General features: G+C 39.1%; 1 protein-coding gene across 7 annotated transcripts in view; it reads left to right on the top strand.

Moving 5' to 3' along the window:
• Window positions 1-23688, top strand: part of NEK10 (NIMA related kinase 10) — a 247454-nt gene that overhangs the window by 134621 nt on the left and 89145 nt on the right. For all 7 annotated transcript variants that reach the window (XM_017498233.2, XM_017498232.2, XM_017498230.2 and 4 more), the window contains 2 exons: window positions 20811-20940; window positions 21788-21858. In XM_017498233.2, coding sequence (XP_017353722.1) covers window positions 20811-20940; window positions 21788-21858 — 201 coding nt within the window. The remainder of the gene's footprint in view (window positions 1-20810; window positions 20941-21787; window positions 21859-23688) is intronic.

The raw sequence follows: 23688 nt of genomic DNA, 5'->3' as shown, positions 1-23688 counted from the left end.
TTAAAATATTTGTAGAGTTTCTTTTATACCAAAATAAGATTTTAATATCAGTTCAATTTTTAAGCCATATATTACAGTTTAACCAAAACACATTTTTATAGCTCTCTCCTTAAATAAAGTTATGGGTAGTAAAAACCTCTTTTTAAAACAGATGTATTATTTATTACCGTTATAAAAGAAATTCATGTTGGTTGGAAGGATTTGAAAAAAATGTATATATATATCAAGAGAAAACTGAAATCACAATCATATATAATTTCACCACCTAGGGCTAAGAATTATTTTTCATTCTTTTGTATTATGAAATATTTCAAAAATATTCTTTCAATATTTTTCATTCTTTTGTACTATGAAATATTTCATATGTATAACAAATGTCCATTTATGCATACTAAGTTTCACTACATTATGGCTTTATTACATTTTCTTAAGAAAAGTTTGGTAAGGAAATAATGTTATGGAGTCAATTCAAGGTTCCTCTTCATCCTACTTCCTCTTCCTACCCAGAGGTAACCATTATCTGGAAGTGGGTATACATTGTTTCTATGTTTTTATACTTTTATGATGTGTGTAACTCTTCATTCAACATGAAGAAGTATCACTAGTAGCCGAAAGCACTTGGCTGAGGCCAAGCCCTCCCTAAGCAGGTCTCAGCTGGGACTCCTGAAAAGTGCCTGAGCTGAAGCCTCCGAATGGAAGTGCCTAGACTAGGGATGCAGAGAAGACTATGAGTGGGGCTAGTTGGGGCCAAGGGAGCAGGGAGTGAGTTCTCAGCTGCAGATTCCTCCAGACGCTGTAACATACTGGCTGTGTACCAAGTCCGGTGTGGAGATGGCAGTTTCCTGCCATGAGGTCTGCTGGGCAAAGCCTTGTAACTGACTAGGGTCTTGCCTGAAAGATAATACATAGGATTCTGGCTGGAAGCCATACTCCTCAGTATGGTAATTCTATGTTTAACTTTTTGAGGAACTGCCAAATTGTCTTCTGAAGTGATTGCACCATTTTCCATTTCTGTCAGGAATATGTGAAGGTTCCAATCTCTTACAACTTTGCCAATAGTTATTTAATCTGTCTTGTGGATTATAGCCATCCGAGGGGTATGCCGTGGTATCTCACTATGGTTTTGAATTGCAATTCTCTATGACTCATGAAGTTTAACAACTTTTTTGCCCATTTTAAAACTGGGTAATTTGTGTTTTTATTACTGAGTTATAAAAATTTTTACTTATTTTGGAAAGCAGACATGTATCAGATATATGATTTCTAAGCGTGTTCTTCTGTGGGCTCTCTTCTCATTTTCTTGATAATGTCCTTTGAAACACAAAAGTTTTTACTTTTGATGAAATCTAACCTACTGATTTGGTTGCTTGTGCTTAAGAGTCATTCTAAGAAACCATTGTGTAATCTAAAATCACAAAGACTTTTACCTATATTTTCTTCCATAAATTTTATAGTTACAATTCTTATATCTAGGCCTATGACTCACTTAGCATTGATTTTTGTGTATAGTATTAGGTAAGGTTCCAACTTCAATCTTTTGCTTGTGTATATCCAGTTGTCCCAGCACCATTTGTTGAAATAACTTCTTTGCCTATTGAATTTTCTTGTCATTATTGCCAAAAGTCAGTTCACCGTAAATATAAGGTTTATTTCTCAAGGGACTCTCAGTTTTGTTTTATCAATCTATATGTGTATCTTTATGTTAGTCTTACACAGTGTTAATTATTGTAGCTTTGTAGTCAGTTTTGAAATCAGGAAGTATGAGTCCTTCAGCTTTGTTCTTATTTTTCAAAATTGTTTTGGCATTCTGTGTCCCATGCATTGTTAGATAAGTTTTAGGATCATTTTGTAAATTTCTGCCAAAAAAAAAAGCCAATTGTGTTGAATCTGTAGATCAATTTGCCTATTATGATAGGCAGAAAAATGATACCCCCCCTTCAAGATGTCAACATTCTAGTATAATCTCTAGACCCTATGGATATGTTATGTTAAATGGTGAAAAGGGAATTAAGGTAGCAGACTAATTTGAGGCTACTAGACCCAGTGTAATGGCCAGTGCCTTTAAACATGAAAAAGGGAGGCAGACAAGTAAGTGCTGGAGTGATGTGCTGTGAGAAAGACATGACTGGCCATTGCTGACTTTGACAATAAAAGTGAGCCATAAGCCAAGGAATACGGGCAGTCTCTAAAAGCTGGAAAAGGCAAGGAAATAGGTTCTCTCCTAGAACCTTCAGAAAGAAATTCAGCCCTACCCAAACCTTGATTTTAGTCCAGCAAGCACCATTTTAGAACAATCCAGAACTATAAGATTTGTGTTTTAAGCCACTAAATTTATGGCGATGTGCACAGCAACAAGAGGAAACTAATGTGGCCATTTAAACAATGGCAAGTCTTCCAATTTTTGAACACAAATGTCTTTCCAAATATTTAGGTCTTCTAAAAAACTTTTAAAAACTGATGTTATGCAGTTTTTAGTGTACAAGTCATTTACTTCTTTTTTCAAATTTATTCCTAAGTTTTATTTTTTTGATGCTATTGTAAGCAAACTGTTCTCTTAATTTCATCTTGGATTGTTCATTAGTAGTGTATAGAAATATGATTTAATTTCGCATATTGATTTTGTGTACTGTAAACTTACTAAACTCATATATTAGCTGTAATTTTTTTGTGTGAATTTCTTGCAATTTTCTACACAAAAGATCATGTTATATGCAAATAGAAATTGTCTTACTTCTTTCTTTCTCATCTGGATGCCTTTTATTTCCCTTTCTTGACTAAGTGACTTGACCAGAAATTCCAGTACAATGTTGAATGAAGTGGTAAGAGCAGACTCCTTGTCTTATTTCTGATCTGACGAAGTCAAGTGTTAGGGGAATAAAAATTAAAAAACAAAGTCTCCTGCCAACCCAGACAAGCTCAACACAAAAGTGGAAAAGAAAAACGTCTTGATTTTTGAGTAAACATTAACCCAGATATCATTCTCAACATAGGCAATCCACTAAAGAGATTGAAAAGACAGAAAGAAGAAATCCTGTCCTTTTATACAGCTAAGCAGATGCAATCCTTGCCATACATGTCCTCAAGATAAATAACTAGTCTTCAAATAAGAGGACTTGACGGCACCATTTGTCACACATGGTTCATCCTAAATTCACCTGATAATTGGCGTAGCCATCTGTGTTTACTAATTGCCTTAATCCAAAAGAAAAACAAATTTATCATATCTTTACGACAGGAAGTAGGTTTATAATTTGTACCTGGGTGCCTGTTGTGTGAGGCTCCCACCCTCCCATAAAAATACCCATGGTGGGTGTATTGTCTTCTTTATTGGTTTCATTTATTTTAAAGATATGCCTCCTGTGTCTTTAAGGAAAAGATTTCTGGGTTGTAACACTGACAAGAGTGTTATTTAGGTTTTGGAAAGATTTACATAGTACATTTTAATGAGGCAGAGAAAGAATGAACAATTACAAGTTTTCTAAGGTATCTGTGCTAAGAAAAAGTGGGGAGTGTGGAAAATCTCTTACTCTTCTTGCATTGAGGGAAAATGTAGGTGGTTGTGTATATGTGTGTGTTTTTCAAGATTCATGTTATTTACCCATATGAGTGGAAGCTGTTGGTCTTTATCATGTTACCTGAGAAGTATGCAGACGTCTTTCATTGGGCTGAGGATGTTTTCTTCTGCTCCTAGATGAGAGCTTTTATCATGAAAGAAAGTTGGATTTTGTCAAATGCTCTTGTCTGCATTTACTAAAATGATCATTTTTAAAAGCTTCATTCTGTTAATATGGTGTTTTACCTTCATTGATTTTCATATTTTGAGCCGACCTTGCTTTTCTGAGACAAATCCCACTTTGTCATAGTATAGACAGAAGTACCCTCTTAAGCCATGACTTCACTTTCCAGTTTCAGTCAACTGCAGTTTGCAAAGAGTAAATGGAAGATTTCAGAAATAAACAATTCATAAGTTGTAAATTGCACACCATTCTGCATAGTGTGGTGAATCTTGCACTGTCCTGCTCCTTCTCACCTGGGACATGAATCCTCCCTATTCCCAGTGTACCCACATTGCATGCTCTACCACACAGCAGTCACTTAGCTATCTCAGTGATCACGTCGACTGTCACGGTATCTCAGTGCTTCTGTTCAAGCCACCCTTATTTAATAATGGCCGCAAGCATCAAAGTAGTGATGCTGGCATATTGTTATAGTTCTTCCATTTTGTTATTAGTTATCGTTAATCTCATACTGTGCCTAAATTATTAATTAAGCTTTATCATAGATATGTATATGTAGGAAAAACAGTTTGTATAGTGTTTGGTACTGTCTTCAGTTTCAGGCATCCACTGGGGGAGTCCTAGAACATATTTTCCCTGGATGAGGGGGTACTACTGTAATTCTTTTCATATGTTGCTAGGTTCAGCTTACTAGTATTTTATTGGAGATTTTTTGCATCTATATTCATAAGGAATATGTGTCTGTTTTCTTTTCTGTGATTTTCGTTGCCTGGGTTTTGTAGCAGGTTAATACTGACCTCACAGAATGAGTTGGGAAGTGATATGGTTTGGATTTCTGTCCCTGCTCAAATCTCATGTCGAATTGTAATCCTCAGTGTTGGAGGTGGGCCTGGTAGGAGGTGACTGGGTCATGGGGGTGGGATTTCCCACTTTGGTGGTGCTGTTTTTGTGATCGAGTTCTCACAAGATCTTGTTGTTTGAGTGTGTGACACCTCCCACTCTTTCTCCTTCTGCTCTGGCCGAGCGAAGATGCCTGTTCCCACTTTGCCTTCTGCCAGAGTGAAAGTTCCCTAAGGCCTCCCCAGCCGGGCCTCTTCTATAGCTTGTGAGCCTGCTAAGGCTCTTTCTTTATCAATTACCAGTCTCAGGCATTTATTTACAGCAATAGGAGAACAGATTAATACAGGAAGTGTTACCCTCTCTTCTGTTTCTTGGAACAGTTTGGGAAGAACCGGTGTCAGTTCTTTAAACACTTGATAAAATTCACCGGTGAAGCTGAAGCCGTCTAGCCCAGAGCTTTTCTTTATGGGAAGTTTTTGATTACTAACTTAACCTCTTGTTATACTTCTATTTAGATTTTGTTTTTCTTCTTCAGTCAGTTTTGGTGGTTTGTGTATTTAGAGTAATTTCCATTTCATCTAGATCATCTAATTTGGTAGCATACAATTGTTCATAGTTTTTATAATATGCTTAAAATTCTTTTAATTTCTATACAAATGGTATTAATGTTTCCTTTTCATCCCTGGTTTTGGTGTTTTGAGTCTTCTCTCCTTTTCCTTAGTTAGTCTGGCTAACTAAGAAACCAGGAAAACCAGGAATTCCATCAAAACCAGTAATCAAGTTGTCAATTCTTTTGATTTTTTCAAAAGAACCAAATTTTATTTTTATTGCTTTTTGCTATTTTTCTATTTCCTATGTCACTTATTACCTCACTGATCTTTATTACTTTTTGCTATTAGGTTTGAGTCGAGTTTGCTCTTCTTTTTTCTAGTTTCTTAAGTAGGTTAGCTAATTGATTTAAGATCTTTCTTTCTTTTTTTCTTTCTTTTGAGGCAGAGTCTTGCTCTATTGCCCAGACTGGAGTGCAGCAGTGTGGTCTTGGCTCACCGTAACTTCTGCCTCAGGGTTCAAGTGATTCTCCTGCCTCAGACTCCCAAGTAGCTGGGACTACAGTCACCCACCACCATGACTGGCTAATTTTTTTGTGTATTTTTAGTAGAGACGGGGTTTTACCATATTGGCCAGGCTATCCTCAAACTCCTGACCTCTAGTGATCCGCCTGCCTTAGCCTCCCAAAATGCTGGGATTCCAGACGTGAGCCACCGTGCCCAGCAAATTTCCCCCCACGAAGAACAGCTTTGCAAGGCCATTTCAAAATATGGCAAAGAAACATATTTTGGGGTAAAATATTTTGTTTTTCTTCTTTGTTTTGTAATGTTATGCCAGAGTTAGGTTAAAAAGTAAATCATGATATGTAGGGTTAAATAAAACCCATCTGAGGGCATGACTCCCCAGATGCTTTAGATGGGAATTTGGGCAAGATAAAAAAATCAGAGGTTAGTCTCATTGACTTTATTTTCTAAGTAGTCTGTCAGTAAAATTTTTTATCTTTATCACTCTTAAGTAATTTATAAAATGCTTTTTATTTTACAGTTTTTGCTTTTTTTCTTTTTGTTCAAAGCTTATATTTTATTTGGCTTTATTATGTCATAGAATACAGCTGTATCATTATAGTATCTTAGAATAAACTGAGAAATTCTTCATACTCTGATGATTAAGATAATTGCATAGCATTTATCTCCAACTTATTGGATTAATGCAATAATAATTTATTTACTCAAATTCTGCAATTTAAACAGGGCTTTTTAAGGACAGCTTATCTCTGCTCCATGCTGCATTAACTAGGGCAGCCCAACTGGAATGGGAGGAATCTCTTTTAAGGAGGATGTTGGTACTGGCTGCTGGCTGAGAGCTACCTCGGGGCTATTGGCTGGGTCCTTGGTTTAATTTCATGTGTTCTCTTTAAATGGCTAGACTGGGCTTTGTTTTTTTCAGTATGGTGGTTGGAATCTAAGAGGGAATGTTCCAAGAGTTAGAGTTCTGAAAATATAGCCTGCATGTACAGGCATGCATGACAATCGCTAATGTCCCATTGGCTAAGGCCAGTCACATGGCCAAACCCAGAAATAATGTATGGAGGGACTAGACAAGGGTATACATACATTTAGTCCCAGCTACTCAGGAGGCTGAGGCAGGAGAATCACTTGAACCTGGAAAGTGGTGGTTGCAGTGAGCCGAGATCACGCCACTGCACTCCAGCCTGGGAGTAGAAGTGCTTTCTCAGAAAACTATCCCAAAGTAATAGTTTGCCACACCTGATGCATCGAAAAGTTTATGCAAGTTTTATGAATTCCTTGAAGAGAATGTATTTTGTTTTCAGACCACAGTACTCAATATATATTTATCCAACTATATTTACCGTACTGAATTTTTAATGATACTGTCCAGAATTATTTGTCTCTTCTTCGACTATTAAGGACCCTCCTCTTGAGCAGGGATTCTTTTCTTTCTCAATTCACAAAGCTGGTTAGTTTATACTTCTTACAAATTTGAGAAAGTAGAGAAAAATTTTAAAGTAATTTGTATGTCGATTTAAAATCAGTGAAACTTTAGTGTTGGTACAATTAAGGTATACTCTCTGATATGGTTTGGGTCTTTGTCACTACCTAAATTTCATGTTGAATTTTAATCCGCTGTGTTAGAGGTGGGGCCTGGTGGGAGGTGATTGGATTATGGGGGCAAATTACCCCGTTGGTGCTGTTCTTAGAATGGTGAGTTTTCCTGCGACTTGGTTATTTTAAAGTGTGCTGCACCTCCCCCCTCGCTCTCCTGTTCCTGCTCTGGCCACGTTCCTCCTTTGCCTTCTGCTATGATTGGAAGCTTCCCGGGGCCTCCCAAGAAGCAAATGCCATCATGCTTCCTGTACATCTTGCAGAACCATGAGCGAGTTAAACCTCTTTTCTTTTTAAATTACCTAGTCTCAGGTATTTCTTTACAGTAGTGCGAAAACGGATTAATACACTCTCTAAATGTGATTAAAAAAAAAAAAAGTACAATTCTCATTTCACCTTTCTGTTTATGTTTTGCCTTTCTCTCATTTAAACTGCCAACATCCAAGGAAAGGAGAAGAGTTAAAAAATATTTAGTAAATATAAAGATATTCTATGCCGCCCATTAAAAAAAAATGTATTGCATTTGGCAAATCTTAGAACACACTGAACAGGTTATTTTCCTATTGCATAAGAAAGGAAACTAAGGCACAATGAAAATATCTTGTTTTCCACAGTCCTGCATTTTGGAAGGGCCATTCCGTTCAGCCACACCAAGTCCGTTGCTGAACTGATTTATTCTCTCCGTATAGAGTTGGCATCCCAGGGGCTACCCAGACAGTATTTCATTCCTAAATGGAACACAGTAAATCTGGAACTAAATAAAGTGCTTTATTTCCCTCCGTTTTGAAAATCTATAGTTATTGTGCTGAGAGAGAGAAGAAAGGATTATCTTTATGTGTTCAGAGATGAAGACTAATTTTGATGGTCTTAAGAGCCAAAACTATGGAAGTTTTCAAGGGTAATGCTTTTAAAGAAAGTAAAAGCTGCCTGCACTGCATTTGAGTGACTTGAATAAGTGAAGAGAAATTGAGGTAGACCATTCAGCCTCTTCTCTACAGAAGGAGGGAAATTAGCAATTTAGTGCAGGTGAAATGGTAGCAAATATGAACTCTCACTTTTTAACTTTTTTTTTTTTTTTTTTTTTTTTTTTTTNTTTTTTGAGATGGAGTTTCGCTCTTGTTACCCAGGCTGGAGTGCAATGGCGTTCTCGGCTCACCGCAACCTCCGCCTCCTGGGTTCAGGCAATTCTCCTGCCTCAGCCTCCTGAATAGCTGGGATTACAGGCACGTACCACCATGCCCAGCTAATGTTTTGTATTTCAGTAGAGACGGGGTTTCACCATGTTGACCAGGATGGTCTCAATCTCTTGGCCTACTGATCCACCCGCCTCGGCCTCCCAAGTGCTGGGATTACAGGTGTGAGCCACCGCGCCCGGCCCTACTTTTTAACTTTTTAACTAGAAATTGTTGATGAAAAAGCCAAGCTCTGTAAAATATTTGAAGAGCTTTGTTCTGAGCCAAACGTGAAGACCGTGACCCGTGACACTGCCTCAGGAGGTCCTGAGAACATATGCCTAGGGTGACTGGGTTACAGCTTGGTTTTCTATGTTTTAGGGAGACATAAGCCATCAATCAACATATGTAAGGTATACATTGGTTTGGTCCAGGAAGGCAGAACAACTTGAAGAAGGTGGCGGGGGTGGGATTCATAGGTTTTCTGATTGGTGATTAGTTAAAACTGATATTCTCTAAAGACCTGAAATCAGTGGAAACAAATGTCTGGGTTAAGATACAGGTTGTGGAGACCGAGATTCTTATCAAGTAGATGAAGTTGCCTAGGTGGCTGTCCTTAGAGGCAATAGATGGCAAAAGGTTCTAGACTCTCAGCTAATCAATTCAGGATCAAAAAAGACCTGGAAAGGGAAGGATATTCTCCACAGAATGCATTTCCCTTGCAAGAGACAGCTTTGCAGGGCCTTTCAAAATATATTGAAGGAATATATTTTGGGGTAAAATACTTAGATTTTTTTTCAGGGCCTTCCATCTGTCGTCTGATGCTACACTGGAGTCAGGTGGGAATTTGGTTTCTGTTGCTGCAAAGATCAGTCCTAAGATCTCTGTTGTAATGTTAATGCTGGTCAGCTGTGCCTGAAAAAGAGGCGCGTATAATGAGGCATGTCTGAGCACCTCTTTCCATCTCATGGCCTGAACTAGCGTTTCAGGTTTCTTTGGAATTTGCTTGGCCTAGATGAGGGGTCCATGGAGTCAGTTGAGGGGCTTATAATTTTATTTTTGGTTTATAAAACCAGGAGTCATATATTGGACAATTGCACATTTTTTTTATTGTACTTTAGGTGCTGGGGTACATGTGCAGATCATACAGGATTGTTGCATAGGTACACACATGGCAATGTGGTTTGCTGCCTCCATTCCCCCATCACCCACATCTGGCATTTCTCCCTATGTTATCCCTCTCTGACCTCCCCACCCTTCCCCCACTGTTCCTCCCTTGGCCCCCTCAACAGACCCCAGTGTGTGATGCTCCCCTCCCTGTGTCCATGTGTTCTCATTGTTCAAGACCCACCTGTGAATGAAAACATGCAGTGTTTGATTTTCTGTTCTTGTCAGTTTGCTGAGAATGATGGTTTCCAGGTTCATCCATGTCCCTACAAGGGACACAAACTCATCATTTCTTATGGCTGCATAGTATTCCATGGTGTATATGAATTGCACATTTTTTTAAACCTTAATTTTTGGCCAGGTTAGTAGGAACCATGACCAGTTATGGCAAACCAGAATGCGAGCCAAGCAAAATACTAATGAAAATGGCTCGTTGTCATGTCAGAGGTACAGACAGCAAAGAAACAGTTTTAACAAAAGGTGACTTAAAATTCCTCTTCCCTTCCTCTCGGAAACCCCTTCTTTCTTTATTCCCCCTACTCTTTCTTCATCTTGATGCTAGTGGTGAGTGTCTAGGTTCTTGGCATCTTGAACAAAGAATTGGGCAAAACGCACAAAGCAAGGAAAGAATGAAGCAACAAAAGTAAAGATTTATTGAAAATGAAAGTATGCTCTGCAGGGTGAGAGCGGGTTGAGCATAGGGGCTCAAGAGCCCTGTTACAGAATTTTCTGGGATTTAAATATCCTCTAGAGGTTTGTCTTGGTTACTAGGTGTATGCTCTATGTAAATGAAGAGGGTGAAGTAAAGTTACAAAGTAATTTACTTGGGGAATGCCCTCCATAAATGGAGAGGCTATTTCCTGTCATAGCTAAAGTGATTCCATTTAGTTTAGTTCTAGGAAGTCAGCATCACTTGGTCTTATGTTTCCTACCTCCAGACTCTATTCTCCTGCCTCCGTCTCACACTCAAATTTGGGAGAAATTACAATCAAGTTGCTCCCTGTGTGGCCTTTGTCTCAGTATCTTATCAAGCTATTATCTTTTAGCCCACCCCCAACCAGCAGTCACTGTCAAACATACTCAAGCCCTGGGTTCCCCATGTTTTCACCCCCTTCCTCATTTTCTCCTTATCGACTTTCTAGAAATACCTAGTGTATTACATAGAAGAATAAATCACTGATTGTGAGAACTCAGACATTGGCCTCAGGGAAGATATTTTGGGTAAAGGACATTCCTTGGTCCTCAGATCTCACTGAATCTGTGTTTTCTAGTGACAGGTTTCTTTGTGTCTGCTCAGCAAATGGGAATAGGGGGACAGAGTGAAATTGGTTGTGAGGAAGCTATCAGAAACCTTGGCCATAGGTTCTCACGTATTCACTGAGGCCGCTTCTGCTTCAGAGATGAAAGAGGAATGCATTTCTTTTCTTCTTCAGCCACGTAAGATTACACAGATTTAGGATCTATTTGCCCAGCATTTTTCGAGCAAATATGGTGATGATTCAGGTTAAGACATCTCTAATTCTTAAAAGTGACTTTGAAATATGCATTAGCTATCTGTTAAAATAAAAATGTCTTATTTTGCTTAAAAAATCTTAAAACACAGATTTCAATACTGTACCAAAGCAATAATCAAAAATTATTTACGTGTTCATGCATTGTTTTGATAGAACAAATTTTAATTTGGAAAATGTTGTTGACTCTATCCTCAGGGATTAAACCACACTGAAAACCAAATGTAATCTTTATCTTAAAACTGTGTGCATATCTGTCATTAAAATATTTTCAGTCTTTAGATGATGGGCATAGCATTTGGAACAGGAATAGATATTACAAATTATCTCTCTGTCTTACAGATGTGAGGAAATTAATACCCACCCAACCCCATTTCCAAAGTCAAACAGCCTATTGAGGCCACAGAACAGTTAAATGTCAATTCATGAGATAAATGTTATTTTAAAAAATAGTCTATTTTCTTCATGACATCTAATAAATTTTAAATCAATCAATTAATTAATTAGCGTATTAGCTGTCTCCTTTACTAGAATGTAAACTCCATGAGGCCAGGGATTTTGTGTGTGTGTTTTGTTTGCTCCTGTATTCTGTGTGCTCCTGGCATGTAGTAGTTGCTCAGTACATATTTGTTGGATAAAACAAAGAATGACTATTTGGGGAATAATACAGGCTATAGGTGCTTTTAAAATTTGTGGTCAGACTATATGTTTGAACTTGCATAGTAAGAGAAGGTTTCACCCAATCAGTAGAACTCGATCTTGGTGTGAAAGGGTGGTATTGCTTGGAGAGGAAGGGGTGAACATACCAGATTAGCGGCTTCCGTGAATGAAGGGCAAACATCAGGATAGGGGCCAACATGGGTGGGACAGGGTGAGAGTAGGCTGCCCCTCGTGTTTTGAGATCATACAAACTTTTACCAAACTGGGCCTAATGGAAAGAACAGCTTGGCACCCCTTTCACCACTACCCACATTTTTACCTATAATATTAAAAGTTCTTGGCCTGTCGAACTTTGACTTCAATAGACTAAAGGTCAACTATTTGGTTGTCCACTCAGAACTCTTCAGAATTCAGAAATATGACAGTCCCTTCTTCACTACCATATTTATTCTGCTGCCTGTTTTTTTCTAGCTCACTTATTGTCACAGTGCCCATGAAATGTGACAGATGTCTCTATATAATACTAATGCCACGTTGCATTTGTATAGTACTAATTTTTTTTCATGGCACTTGCACATTTGTTATCTCATGAACAGATTCTACATTAATTGCAGTGTCTCATAAAATGATCTGAAATCAGTTGTGTCATTTGGTCAATGTCCACTGATCCTAGTGGGGAGATGAAAATTGAGTCTAATTTGACTCATCATTTTGCAGTAAAAACAAGAAACTAATTAAAGGCAGGTCAACAGCTACACTGGTAATCCCAGGTCCTGGTTTGCATAATGCAGTGTCAGTCTCTTCTGCTTTTTACTGTTATGAATTTTATGTATATTATATATAAATGTTTTTCCCTAAGTGGAAGAAATATTGCATTAATCTGTCAAATAATGGATTGGTTTTAGTTGCAGCAGACGTCTACCACTCATTCATAAAAAGTTCATAAAAATTCATAAAAACTCTTCCAAGTAGAGCGTCTTGTCACTCTGGTTCATAAAATGTTAGTTAGGGGTCTGAATCATGTATAGGGGTAAAGATAACTTCCTCCTTCCTCACTCTTCTGAAGTTTTGATAATTTGAGTCTATAAAACAAATGCAGAATAGACAGATTAATAGGAGAAAGGTATACAAATTATTACTTGCACATGTGTATATGAGAATAATATAAAATATGAAAACTCAGAAAAGGCCAGATGACTGAAGGTTTATACCATCCTGGAGTTACAGAAGGAACAGGGGCTTGGATTGTGGCAAGACACATTATGGGAGGGAAGGACAAGAAAAGGCCTGGCTGGTGAAGGCAATCTTCTTACACAGATTGCTATCGTTTGAATGTTTGTTCCCTCCAAAATTCATGTTAAAATTTGATTCCTGGCCAGGAATGGTAGCTCATACCTGTAATCCCAACACTTTGGGAGGCCGAGGAAGGCAGATCACAAGATCAAGAGATCGAGACCATCCTGGCCAACATGGTGAAACCCAGTCTCTACTAAAAATACAAAATAAGCCGGGTGTGGTGACACATGCCTGTAGTCCCAGCTACTTGGGAGGCTGAGGCAGGAGAATCACTTGAACCCAGGAGGTGGAGGTTGCAGTGAGCCGAGATCATGCCACTGCACTCCAGCCTGGTGACAGAGTGAGACTTTGCCTCAAAACAGAAACAAAACCAAAAGCAAAACTTGATTCCCAATGTGGCAGTATTAGGAGATGGGACCTTTTTTTTTTTTTTTTTTTTTTTTTTGTATGGGGTTTCTTTTTTTTTTTTTTTTTTTTTTTTTTTTTGAGATGGAGTTTCACTCTTGTTACCCAGGCTGGAGTGCAATGGCGCGATCTCGGCTCACCGCAACCTCCGCCTCCTGGGTTCAGGCAATTCTCCTGCCTCAGCCTCCTGAGTAGCTGGGATTACAGGCATGCGCCACCATGCCCAGCTAATTTTTTGTAGTTTTAGTAGAGACGGGGTTTCACCATGTTGACCAGGATGGTCTCGATCTCTTGACCTCGTGATCCACCCGCCTTGGCCTCCCAAAGTGCTGGGATTACAGGCTTGAGCCACCGCACCCGGCGGAGATGGGACCTTTAAGAGATCACTGGATAATTAGAGAAAAGCCCTTATGCTCCAGTGGGTCATGAGGATCCAAATTAATGAGTTATTATGAGAATGGGACTAGAGGTTTATAAAAAGAGAGAGAGCCCTGTGAACACTCTCAGTCCCTTTGCCGTGTGCTGTCTTGTACTGCCTTGTGCTGCCTCAGGGCTCTGCAGAAAGTCCTCAGCAGCAAGAAGGCACTCACCAGATGCAGCCACTTATCCTTGGAATTTCAGCTTCCAGAACTGTAAGAAATAAGTGCCTTTTCTTTATAAATTGCCTAGTTTTGGGTATTCTGTTATAAGCAACAGAAAACAGACTAAGATACAGATGAAACTTCAGAGGTAGCAGTTCTTAGGAAGAATAGATGGCGGCCTGTGGTAACATGTCTCTGTCAGACTTTCAGAGGTGTCATACTGTCCTTCTCATTCCTGAGAGTTAATCTTTTCGAGATTTGGATGGGAGTGTGGTGGGGGTGGGCTCAGAGAAAGCCTGGCTGTTTATTTCACGAAGGCAGATTTTCTCAACGGATGCAAATACACTCTACAAAAGACAGATTTTCAAGATGATTTCTGTGGTTTGCAGTCCCTTTGAATAGCTATATAGAAATATGCCAAAGAAGTATTTTTGGGGGGTGAGATATTCTGGTTTTGTTCACATGCATGTCCTTACACACAATCCACAGGAGCTAGATGACCTACTAAGAGGGTTTGACATCTAGAAACCAGTCATGGACAGTAGGTGTGGTGGCTCACGCCTGTAAGCCCCGCATTTTGGGAGGCTGAGGTGGGTGGATCACCTGAGATTGGGAGTTCGAGACCAGCTTGACCAACATGGCGAAACCCGTCTCTACCAAATATACAAAAAATTAACTGGGCATGATGGCGCATGCCTGTAATCCCAGCTATTCGTGAGGCTGAGGCAGGAGAATTGCTTGAACCCAGGAGGCGGATGTCACGGTGAGCCGAGATTGCAGTATTGCACTCCAGCCTGGGCAACAAGAGTGAAACTAACTCTGTGTAAAAAAAAGAAGAAATCAGTCATGGCCCATCTTTGCTATGGGGCTAATGAGGCTATTCTGATGGCTTCTACTCCAGTTTGTTTATTATTTAACTTAAAGTATACAGAGACATTTGGTAAAAATGTAAAATCTAGGCCTGAATTTAACATTTCATTTATTCAGATGTGTTTTGTACTTTAAGGTGCTGCTTATATTTTAAAGAGCTTTTAAATCATTGATTTCATTGATGGTTAACGCATGTTAACACACAGCTTCATGCAACATGAGAGAAATAGAAAGCATTTACAGAAGTGTCCCAAATGCCTCATATAAACACCCCACTTTGCTATTTTTGTAATGTAAGTGCAGAAAACCATAGTGTTTAAATAGCTCTTTCTGTGCCTTTCTAGAAGAAATATGACTTAAGCACTAACAAAGGAGAGTACACGAATAATACTGCAATTTAGGATTGCCAGATGAAATACAGGGTGCCCAATGAAATTTGAATTTTGAATAAACACCAATGAACATCTTAGTTTATGTCTCATTTACTGTATTTTTTAGCATATTTTTCAACTATTGCATTTTTTAAAGTAATTCAAATTTAACTGGCTGTCCTCTGTTTTTAGCAGATAAAGCTATCAATGCTAGATGCAGTTCAGGAGCGGGAAGGCTCTCAAATCTGTGTTAAAGGTGTGCCAATTTCTTTTAGTGGCATGGGATATTATTCCACAGCTCTTGAACGTGTCATTTAATTCTCTTGTCTCTCTGTAAGAGGTTTGTGTTCAGAAAAGTCAGAGCTGTTTAGGTATCAAATCTTTTTAACTAACTGCTTAATGGCAGTAGTCATCTATGAGCTGAGAGCATTTCCGTGATGCCAGGCTTATAGACAGCCCATGCTCTGGGGATAAGGTTTTGAGAGACTCTTCACATCTGGAATGCTGTTGCCCATTGAATATCCCCAAATGTGGATCTTGGAGACATGAATTAATATATTCCTATACATCTGCTCCCCCTGTATCAGTGTGAATGACTCTTATACCCATTTAGTCAACAGAACCAAAAACTTGGGAGTCTAAGGGAGGAGGGGATCATATTTCCTTTCTGTTTTTCTCCACCCCGTATCCGATCCATTCTTCAGTCCTATGACTTTCATCTTCTCATTTCCCTGATCACTGCATTAGTGGGCTTGCCTAGGCTTCCAGTCTCTTCTCCAGCTCAATCCCTTCACTCCTCAATAGTGGAGAATGCCATAAGGCTGATCAGGGTGCTCTTGAACTTTTGGAGCTCTAGTGGGACCAGATTACATTTTATCAATGCTATTGCTATTAAGTGCTTATAATAAGTAGGACCTCATCAGGACATAGACGGTTCTCTCCACATTCATGATTCTGCATAGCATCTTTTCTGCTAAGCTCTCCTTATCTCACCATATATCTGAATGTTATGTTGCTCACTCTTTCCAGAAAATGCACTGCGGTTTATTTCCCTAGGGTTTTTCCAAGTTTCTGCATCCTCATTAGTTCTCATTAACTCCTATCCTTCCATAGTGATGGTTTTTTGAGCCATTTCTCAGCAACAGTTTACCTACCTTCAGCAACCATAAATATCCATGGACATGCGCACAAACATTCACATGCACATACAAACACACAGACATCCACAAACACATGCATACACAAAAAGATACACACGTACACACACACACATACACACACATGCATTTTATCCATTCTATATTGCTACATGCTGTACAATGATTTATAATTAGAGCATCATTTGATTTTCAGTCTAAATAAATGGTATATATTGGCACATAGACTTAATTATGTCACCTTAGGTCAGAATTTTATCCTCATGAGTTCAGATGGAGTTTTTCCTCCTTGAGTGCACAAATAAATAGTGGATCTTAAACTTTCAGACAGAAGGTTTATGTTCTTTTTTCAGTAACCATGATAAGTTCGTTCTCTTTCTATACTTAAGGTACTCTGGGGAGATGAAGGTGTGATAGCCAATACCTGAAAACTAAAAGTACATTTTAATAGACTCAGAATTAACATATTGCAGTGGGACGCAAAAACCCCTTTTCTATCTTTACCTAGTGAAGCAAATATTATTGGATAAATTACTTCAATAAAATAAACTTGTCTTCAAACAATTTAGCCCTCGCTGTGTCCCAAACTCCTTGAGAATTTTTTTATTAGTATTTATAACACTTGTTAAGGGAACATTTTCTTTTATGACATCTCTAAATGTCACTGTTTCCAAGATTCTATATCATTATATTGTCAATGAGTTACTTCTTCAGTGATAGTTTTTCAATTTCTGTTAAGATTTTAATTTCTTCTTCAATTTCTCATACTTGTACCCTAGTATTTCTTTTAGTTCATTAGTGGAAAATAAGCTAGCTCTTACAAACTCTTAGTTGTCAAATGATATAATCTTATCTTTTGAGGAAAGAGCTCACATTTGAAGGCTAAATTTAACTGCTAATGTGGTAATGCTCGACTCCCCAGGAATTAGGGGCAAATCTGAAATCAGCAGATGTCCTGGAAACATGGAATCTTGACATCAGAAAGGTTCCCTGGGATGCAGAGTAGTCACCCCTGAGTCTTGCAGTTTAAGAAGAAGCTCCCATAGCACACACACATATTTAAAAGGATTGCTTGGAGTGACTAGGTTTGAAGTGCAAATGGCAGCAGAGCTGAAAGTAGAAAAATAAATGGAAATGTTTGCCTCAGGAGGTAATGTTGGGGCCAAGACAGTCACAGGCGCGGGGCTTTGAGATGCCTCCCAGGGAGCTATCTTCCTGTTGCAGATGCTCAGGCCTTTGTCCTGCAGGCTTGTTTTGTACACCTCAGAAACAGTGCTTGAAATTCAAGAAAGTAAGCATTATTGACTTGGGATGAGTTCTCCGTTGTAATTTATAAAATAGGCAAATTGTTTACAGTCCAATGCTTTAACCCTAGTTTAGTCAGTGATCTGTAACAGAGCCCTTATCTCTGTGTGAACCTGAGGGGCGTGAGAAATGGAAATTAGGTCTGAGGGTTACCAGCATATGGTTTTAGTGGAAGCCTTGGATATGAATGAAAGCATCCAAGGAGAGAGTAAAGTATGAAGAGAAGGTGAATGAGGGAATGAAGAAGCCCCTGAAGGGTCATTATTAGTAGTATTTTTTTGAGCTCATTAGTGGTGAAAATAAGGTAGTTCTTATAAACTCTTAGTTGTCAAATATTATAATCTTATCTTTTGACAAAAGAGTTAGCATTTGGAGGATAAATTTCACTGCTAATGTGGTAATGCTGGACTCACCAGGAATTAGGGGCAAATCTGAAGCCAGCAGATGTCCTGGAAACATGGAATCGTGACGTCAGAAAGATTCCCTGGGATGCAGTGAATGAAGGAGGAAGCCACTGAATGGTTATTATTATTATTATTATTATTTTGAGAAATAATCTGAGACAGAGGAAGGAACCACTCTTTCTAATATTGCGACTTGCCGCCTTACCTCCTCTCCAGACCTCCTTTACTCCAGTCAAGTTTATTTTCCTATAGCATTTTTCATTTATCAAAATATGACATCACTTACTTTTAAGTTATTTTCTTGTGTTTTATTTTATATCTTTTCTGCCCCCTGTCCCTTACCAGAAGGTAAGCCCCATGAGGGCAGATGTCTTTGTTGGTATATTCCAAGCAGCTAGAAGAGTGACTAGTACCTTGGAGGTGCTTAGTCATATTTACTGGATGCGTGAAAAACTTAGCAGTATTTCAAGAGGAAAGTCTGCTACAGACTGAATGCTTGTGTCTCTCCAAAATTCTTATATTGAAATCCTAATCTGCAACGTGGTGTTGTTAGGAAGTGTGACCTGTGGTAGCTGATTAGGTCACAAGGGCTCTGCCCTCACCAATGGGATTAGTGCCCTTATAAAAGAGACGTTGAACATTTATCTTTTGAGGAATAAATGGAATGCTGTCCTCCAAACAAGTGTGGGTGCTGGCTGTGGGGAGTGAAACACGCCAAAGATAGGAAATGCAAAAGGTATTTGAAAGGGTATGGGTGGAACACTCACAGCTTGTGCTTCGTGATCTTTTGGAAATAGGAAGCGAATCTTCTGAGATCGAAATATATGAGAATATGACAAATTTGTCTGTAGAGAGCCAAAGGCATTTTCTGGGTTGAGCATATTTTTTTCTTGTTAAGCCTTTTTTTAAAAATTTTAATTTTAATTTTAATTTTTTAATGTGAGCAATTGATTAGGAGACGGCAGGGAATACTTTCTGTCTACTCAGAACTGCAGAGCCCTATGGAAATCTCAGCCCCAACTCCCCCATTGCCATATGATTGAAATGTAAATCACTGAATATGAACATACTTAACTGATAGTCCTAGAAATCATACTTTTCTCTGCAAATACATACTGTAAATCTTAAACTAGGAATTCTTCTTCTTCTCAAAAACAGCAATTTGTTAATTCTTTTTAAGTCAAAACTGATTTATACTTCCCCTGATGGTGTTGATGCCAATTTATAAATTTCTTTATACCTTCACCTACTGTCAAAGCTAACTATATTAATCTTTACTCCATTAGAGTACTGAGCACAGACCTAAGTACCTATTATGAGCTGAATTAGCAAGCTACTTAATTTTGTGTGTATGTGTGTGTGTGTGTGTGTGTGTTGAGTACTTTACTGTATTTTTAGTGTATAAATATGATAGAGGAAACTTCTATTAGTACAAAATGTCCAAGGGGACTACACTTGCCTCCACATAAATCAAATTAAACCCAATTAAATTAAAAAATAAACTTGGCTCATGCCTGCAATTGGAGCCCTTTGGGAGGCCAAGGTGGGCAGATCACAAGATCAGGAGTTCAAGATCATCCTGGCTAACATGGTGAAACCCCGTCTCTACTAAAAATACAAAAATTAGCTGGGTGTGGTGGCGCGTGCCTGTAATCACAGCTCTTCAGGAAGCTGAGGCAGGAGAATCACTTGAAGCAGGAAGTTGGAGGTTGCAGTGAGCCGAGATCGCACCACTACACTCCAGCCTGATGACAGCGAGACTTCATCTCAAAAACAAAAAACAAAAATCAGCTCATGAACCCTTGCACATTATTTATTTGAATGTTGTTTAAATTGCGTGGCAATTCCAGAAGCAGGGAACATGGTAGATATTGTCATTTCCCACAGTGTATTTAAATATGCTGGAGCTCAGTAGGAAATGGGAAGGCTCTATCACTCAGTTGTTTCCAAATTAATGTCTTGTCATCAATCACCACAAAGTCTCAGTGGCATTCAACCTCAGAATCACAGGAATGCGAGTCTGCTAGGCTGGTTCTCCTGCAGGCTGTTGGCCTATGGGTTGTCTGGGGCAGACTGGTTCTGTGTGTCCTACACTGGGCCCAGGCTGCAGGGGTGGAAGCTACCTGGGACACATTCTTCCCCTGGTAGTGGACCGAAGCTCCTAGAAGGATAAATGGAAGCCCTCAGTACCTGTTCAGACTGAGGCTCTAATCAGGCTCATTGTCACTTCCACATTCCATTGGTCAAAGCAAGAAAACACAGTTAAAACCAAAGGCAGAAGTGGATGAGGAGCACTGCCCAGAGGAGGCTACAGCAAGGGTGGGATGTACAGAAGCTCCCAGAGCAGCAAAGAACTGGGGCCAGCAACGGCATCTACCACAGTGATTCCTGTTTCTGGAAATAAACACACCCTTGGACGCATACCAGGTGATATTTATATGGGTGATTGCTATCTAGTGCTTAACTGGATCTGCTTGATGTGCTTTCTGGTTCATCTGAGGCTGGGAAATTTCAAACACACTTTTTGATATCCTTTCTTGAAATAGTGATTCAGCATTTCAGGTACTTAAAAAATAACTCCAATAAAGCTTGAAGATTGCATCTTCTTTCTGAGTGGATTCTTCCTTCCTTGGTATGTATTAATGCCCTTATTTTATGTCAGCCCGGAGGTACTGAAGAGTGAGCCGTATGGGGAGAAGGCTGATGTCTGGGCAGCAGGCTGCATCCTTTATCAGATGGCGACTTTGAATCCCCCCTTCTACAGCACCAACATGCTCTCCTTAGCTACAAAAGTAAGCAACGATGGGAGACAAAAAGGGTCTCTGGTAGCTAAAAATGCGATTCCTTTTCTTATTAAACAGACCTTTGTGGTTTTATATAAGTGTCCATTAAAAGCAAGAATTGTTTTATTAACTGTATGATCCAGTTTATTTTTTCTGCTTTCTTCTAGGCATATATCTCATGTAATTGCATATTTCCCTCTATAATTGTCTTTATTTATAATACAAAATTATTTTTAAAAGTATATCAAATCACTTTTGGTTATTTATTTACTTATTTAGAGACAGAGTCTCGCTCTGTCGCCTAGGCTGGAGTGAAGTGGTGCAATCTCAGCTCACTGCAACCTCTGCCTCTTGGATTTAAGTGATTCTCCTGCCTCAGCCTCCCAAGTCGCTGAGATTACAGGTGTGAGCCACCATGCCCGGCTATTTTCTATGTTTAGTGGAGATGTGGTTTCACCATGTTGGCCAGGCTAGTCTCAACTCCTGACCTCAAGAGATCCACCCACCTCGGCCTCCCAAAGTGCTGAGATTACAGGTGTGAGCCACTGCAGCCAGCCTGGTTTCTTATTTTTAATTGTGACTACTCATGATTCAGCACCTTATATTATCCCATACATCATTTTATTATGAATCTAAGGTTAATTTTAACTCAGCTTGGAGAGTACAATTCTATGTTCAAGGACTGTTTAATTAATGCAAATGTTTTATTTGGTCAGGATGTTTTTATTTCTGACAAAAATTTATGTTTGAAGCTATACTGCTTAATTAGTAACTCTCAGGTTATAGCCAAGTATTAATTCTTCAAAGACATCCGTGCCCCCTTTGCTTCCATCACTGTAGTCTGTTTGTTTTGCAGATAGTGGAGGCGGTATATGAACCAGTGCCAGAAGGTATCTACTCTGAAAAAATAACAGACACCATCAGCAGGTAATTAGTATCGCAGCTTCAGACATAGACGGACAATCAAGAAATACCTCATGTCTATAATAAATCACTATTTATGGATAAAGGTTCATGAAGAGGAAGGGTCCCCAAATAATCCAAACCTAGAAAGATGTTTGTGCATCATCAGTTACATAGCTATTTGGAAGCCACTTAAGTGTCCAAGAGGAAGTGGTGCCTCCGTTATTATGCAACCACTAGAACGATTATTGGGAAGCGTTTTAACAACTTGTCAGACACGTTATGTTTGCAGGTAAGACAAATATGATGTGAAGCTGTTTGTAACCATGACGAATCCCACAAAAATATGCAACAAATTGGAAAAAGGCCAGACAAGAACACATAAAACAAAAAGCCATGTTAGATGATAAAGTTACAGGTACTTTTTCACATTAAATTGATAATGTGATTTATCATAATTTTTCAAAGAGAATCAGAAGCTCCAGCTGTCACTATAGCAGGAATTTAATGAAAGTCATTAGCTAGATGCACTTGCAGAGTTCTGGCCAATCCCTGCTGGCCTGTCACCTATGCTCCCTCCCACTTCTCCTCCTGTTTTCTCTGCTCCAGCCACATGGTGCTTCCCACTGGTCCTGGCCTGCACCCTCTTCTAGACCTTTGCCCTTGCTTTCATGGTTTCCAAGAACTCTCTTTTCCTCAGATATATGTGTAACACTGGCCCCCACTTCCTCTGGGACTCTGCTAAAATGGCCCCACCACCCGACAGTACGCTGTAGCCTCCTTGCCTGCTTTATAAAGCGCACAGCACCCATCATCCCTGACATATTATACATCTGCATACGTACTTTTTGTTGTCTGTCTCTTCCTCATCAAAATGCAAACTCAGGAGCAGGGACTTAGTTTAGTTGGCAGCTTTTATTGCCCAAAGCAGTGGCTGGCAGAGAGTAGACCCTTAATAAGTATGCTTGGTTGAATAAATGACTCATTTATCTGGCTGACAACTGTTTCTGGACCATCTTGGGTACAAACGTGCACGTGTACCTCTGAAATTAAAAGTTAAAAAAAAAATCAATTTAAAAAAAGACAGTAGATCAGTATTGTGCCAAAGAAAGAAAGGCTTAGATATCATCCATTAAGTACCATCTTGCATACTTAAGTTGGCCCAGGATTATTTCTCCATCCCACCAACCTGAGCCAAATCCTCAGTAGTTTGGATTGTAGAAATCCTGGAGTCACCCCAGATAGAATAATTTTTCATCCCCCTTCCTGAGTCTTTTAAAACTTGGGTTGGTATCTGTGCTAGCACTTAGCTCCATCTCTGATGAAATACAATGGATGTTTTATTGGGATGATACCCCTTTCCCTTGATTTCTCCTTCTAGCCAATTGTTTGTGCTAATATTACTCTTCACCTGTTTTTATAGGATGATATCTAAGCCTTTCTTTCTTTGGCACAATACTGATCTACTGTCTTTTTTTAAATTGATTTTTTTTTTAACTTTTAATTTCAGAGGTACACGTGCACGTTTGTTTTATAGGTAAACTTGTGTTACGGGGGTTTGTTAAGTAGCATGTTTCATCACCCAGGTATTAAGCTTAGTAGCCATTAGTTATTTTTCCTGATGCTCTCCTTCCTCCCACTCTCCACCCTCCAATAAATCCCATTGTCTGTTGTTCCCCTTTATGGGTCCAGGTGTTCTCATCATTTAGCTCCCACTTATAAGTGAAAACATGCAGTATTTGATTTTCTGTTCCTGTATTAGTTTGCTAAGGCTAATGGGCTCTAGCTTCAACCATGTTCCTACCAAAGGCATGATATCTTTCCTTTTCATGGCTGCATAGTATTCTGTGGTGC

The sequence above is a fragment of the Cebus imitator genome, unplaced genomic scaffold (genome assembly GCF_001604975.1).
Source record: "Cebus imitator isolate Cc_AM_T3 unplaced genomic scaffold, Cebus_imitator-1.0 Scaffold239, whole genome shotgun sequence".
Lineage (NCBI taxonomy): Eukaryota > Metazoa > Chordata > Mammalia > Primates > Cebidae > Cebus > Cebus imitator.
The sequence above is the reverse complement of the archived record's forward strand: the minus strand, read 5'-3'. Positions and strand labels throughout refer to the sequence as shown.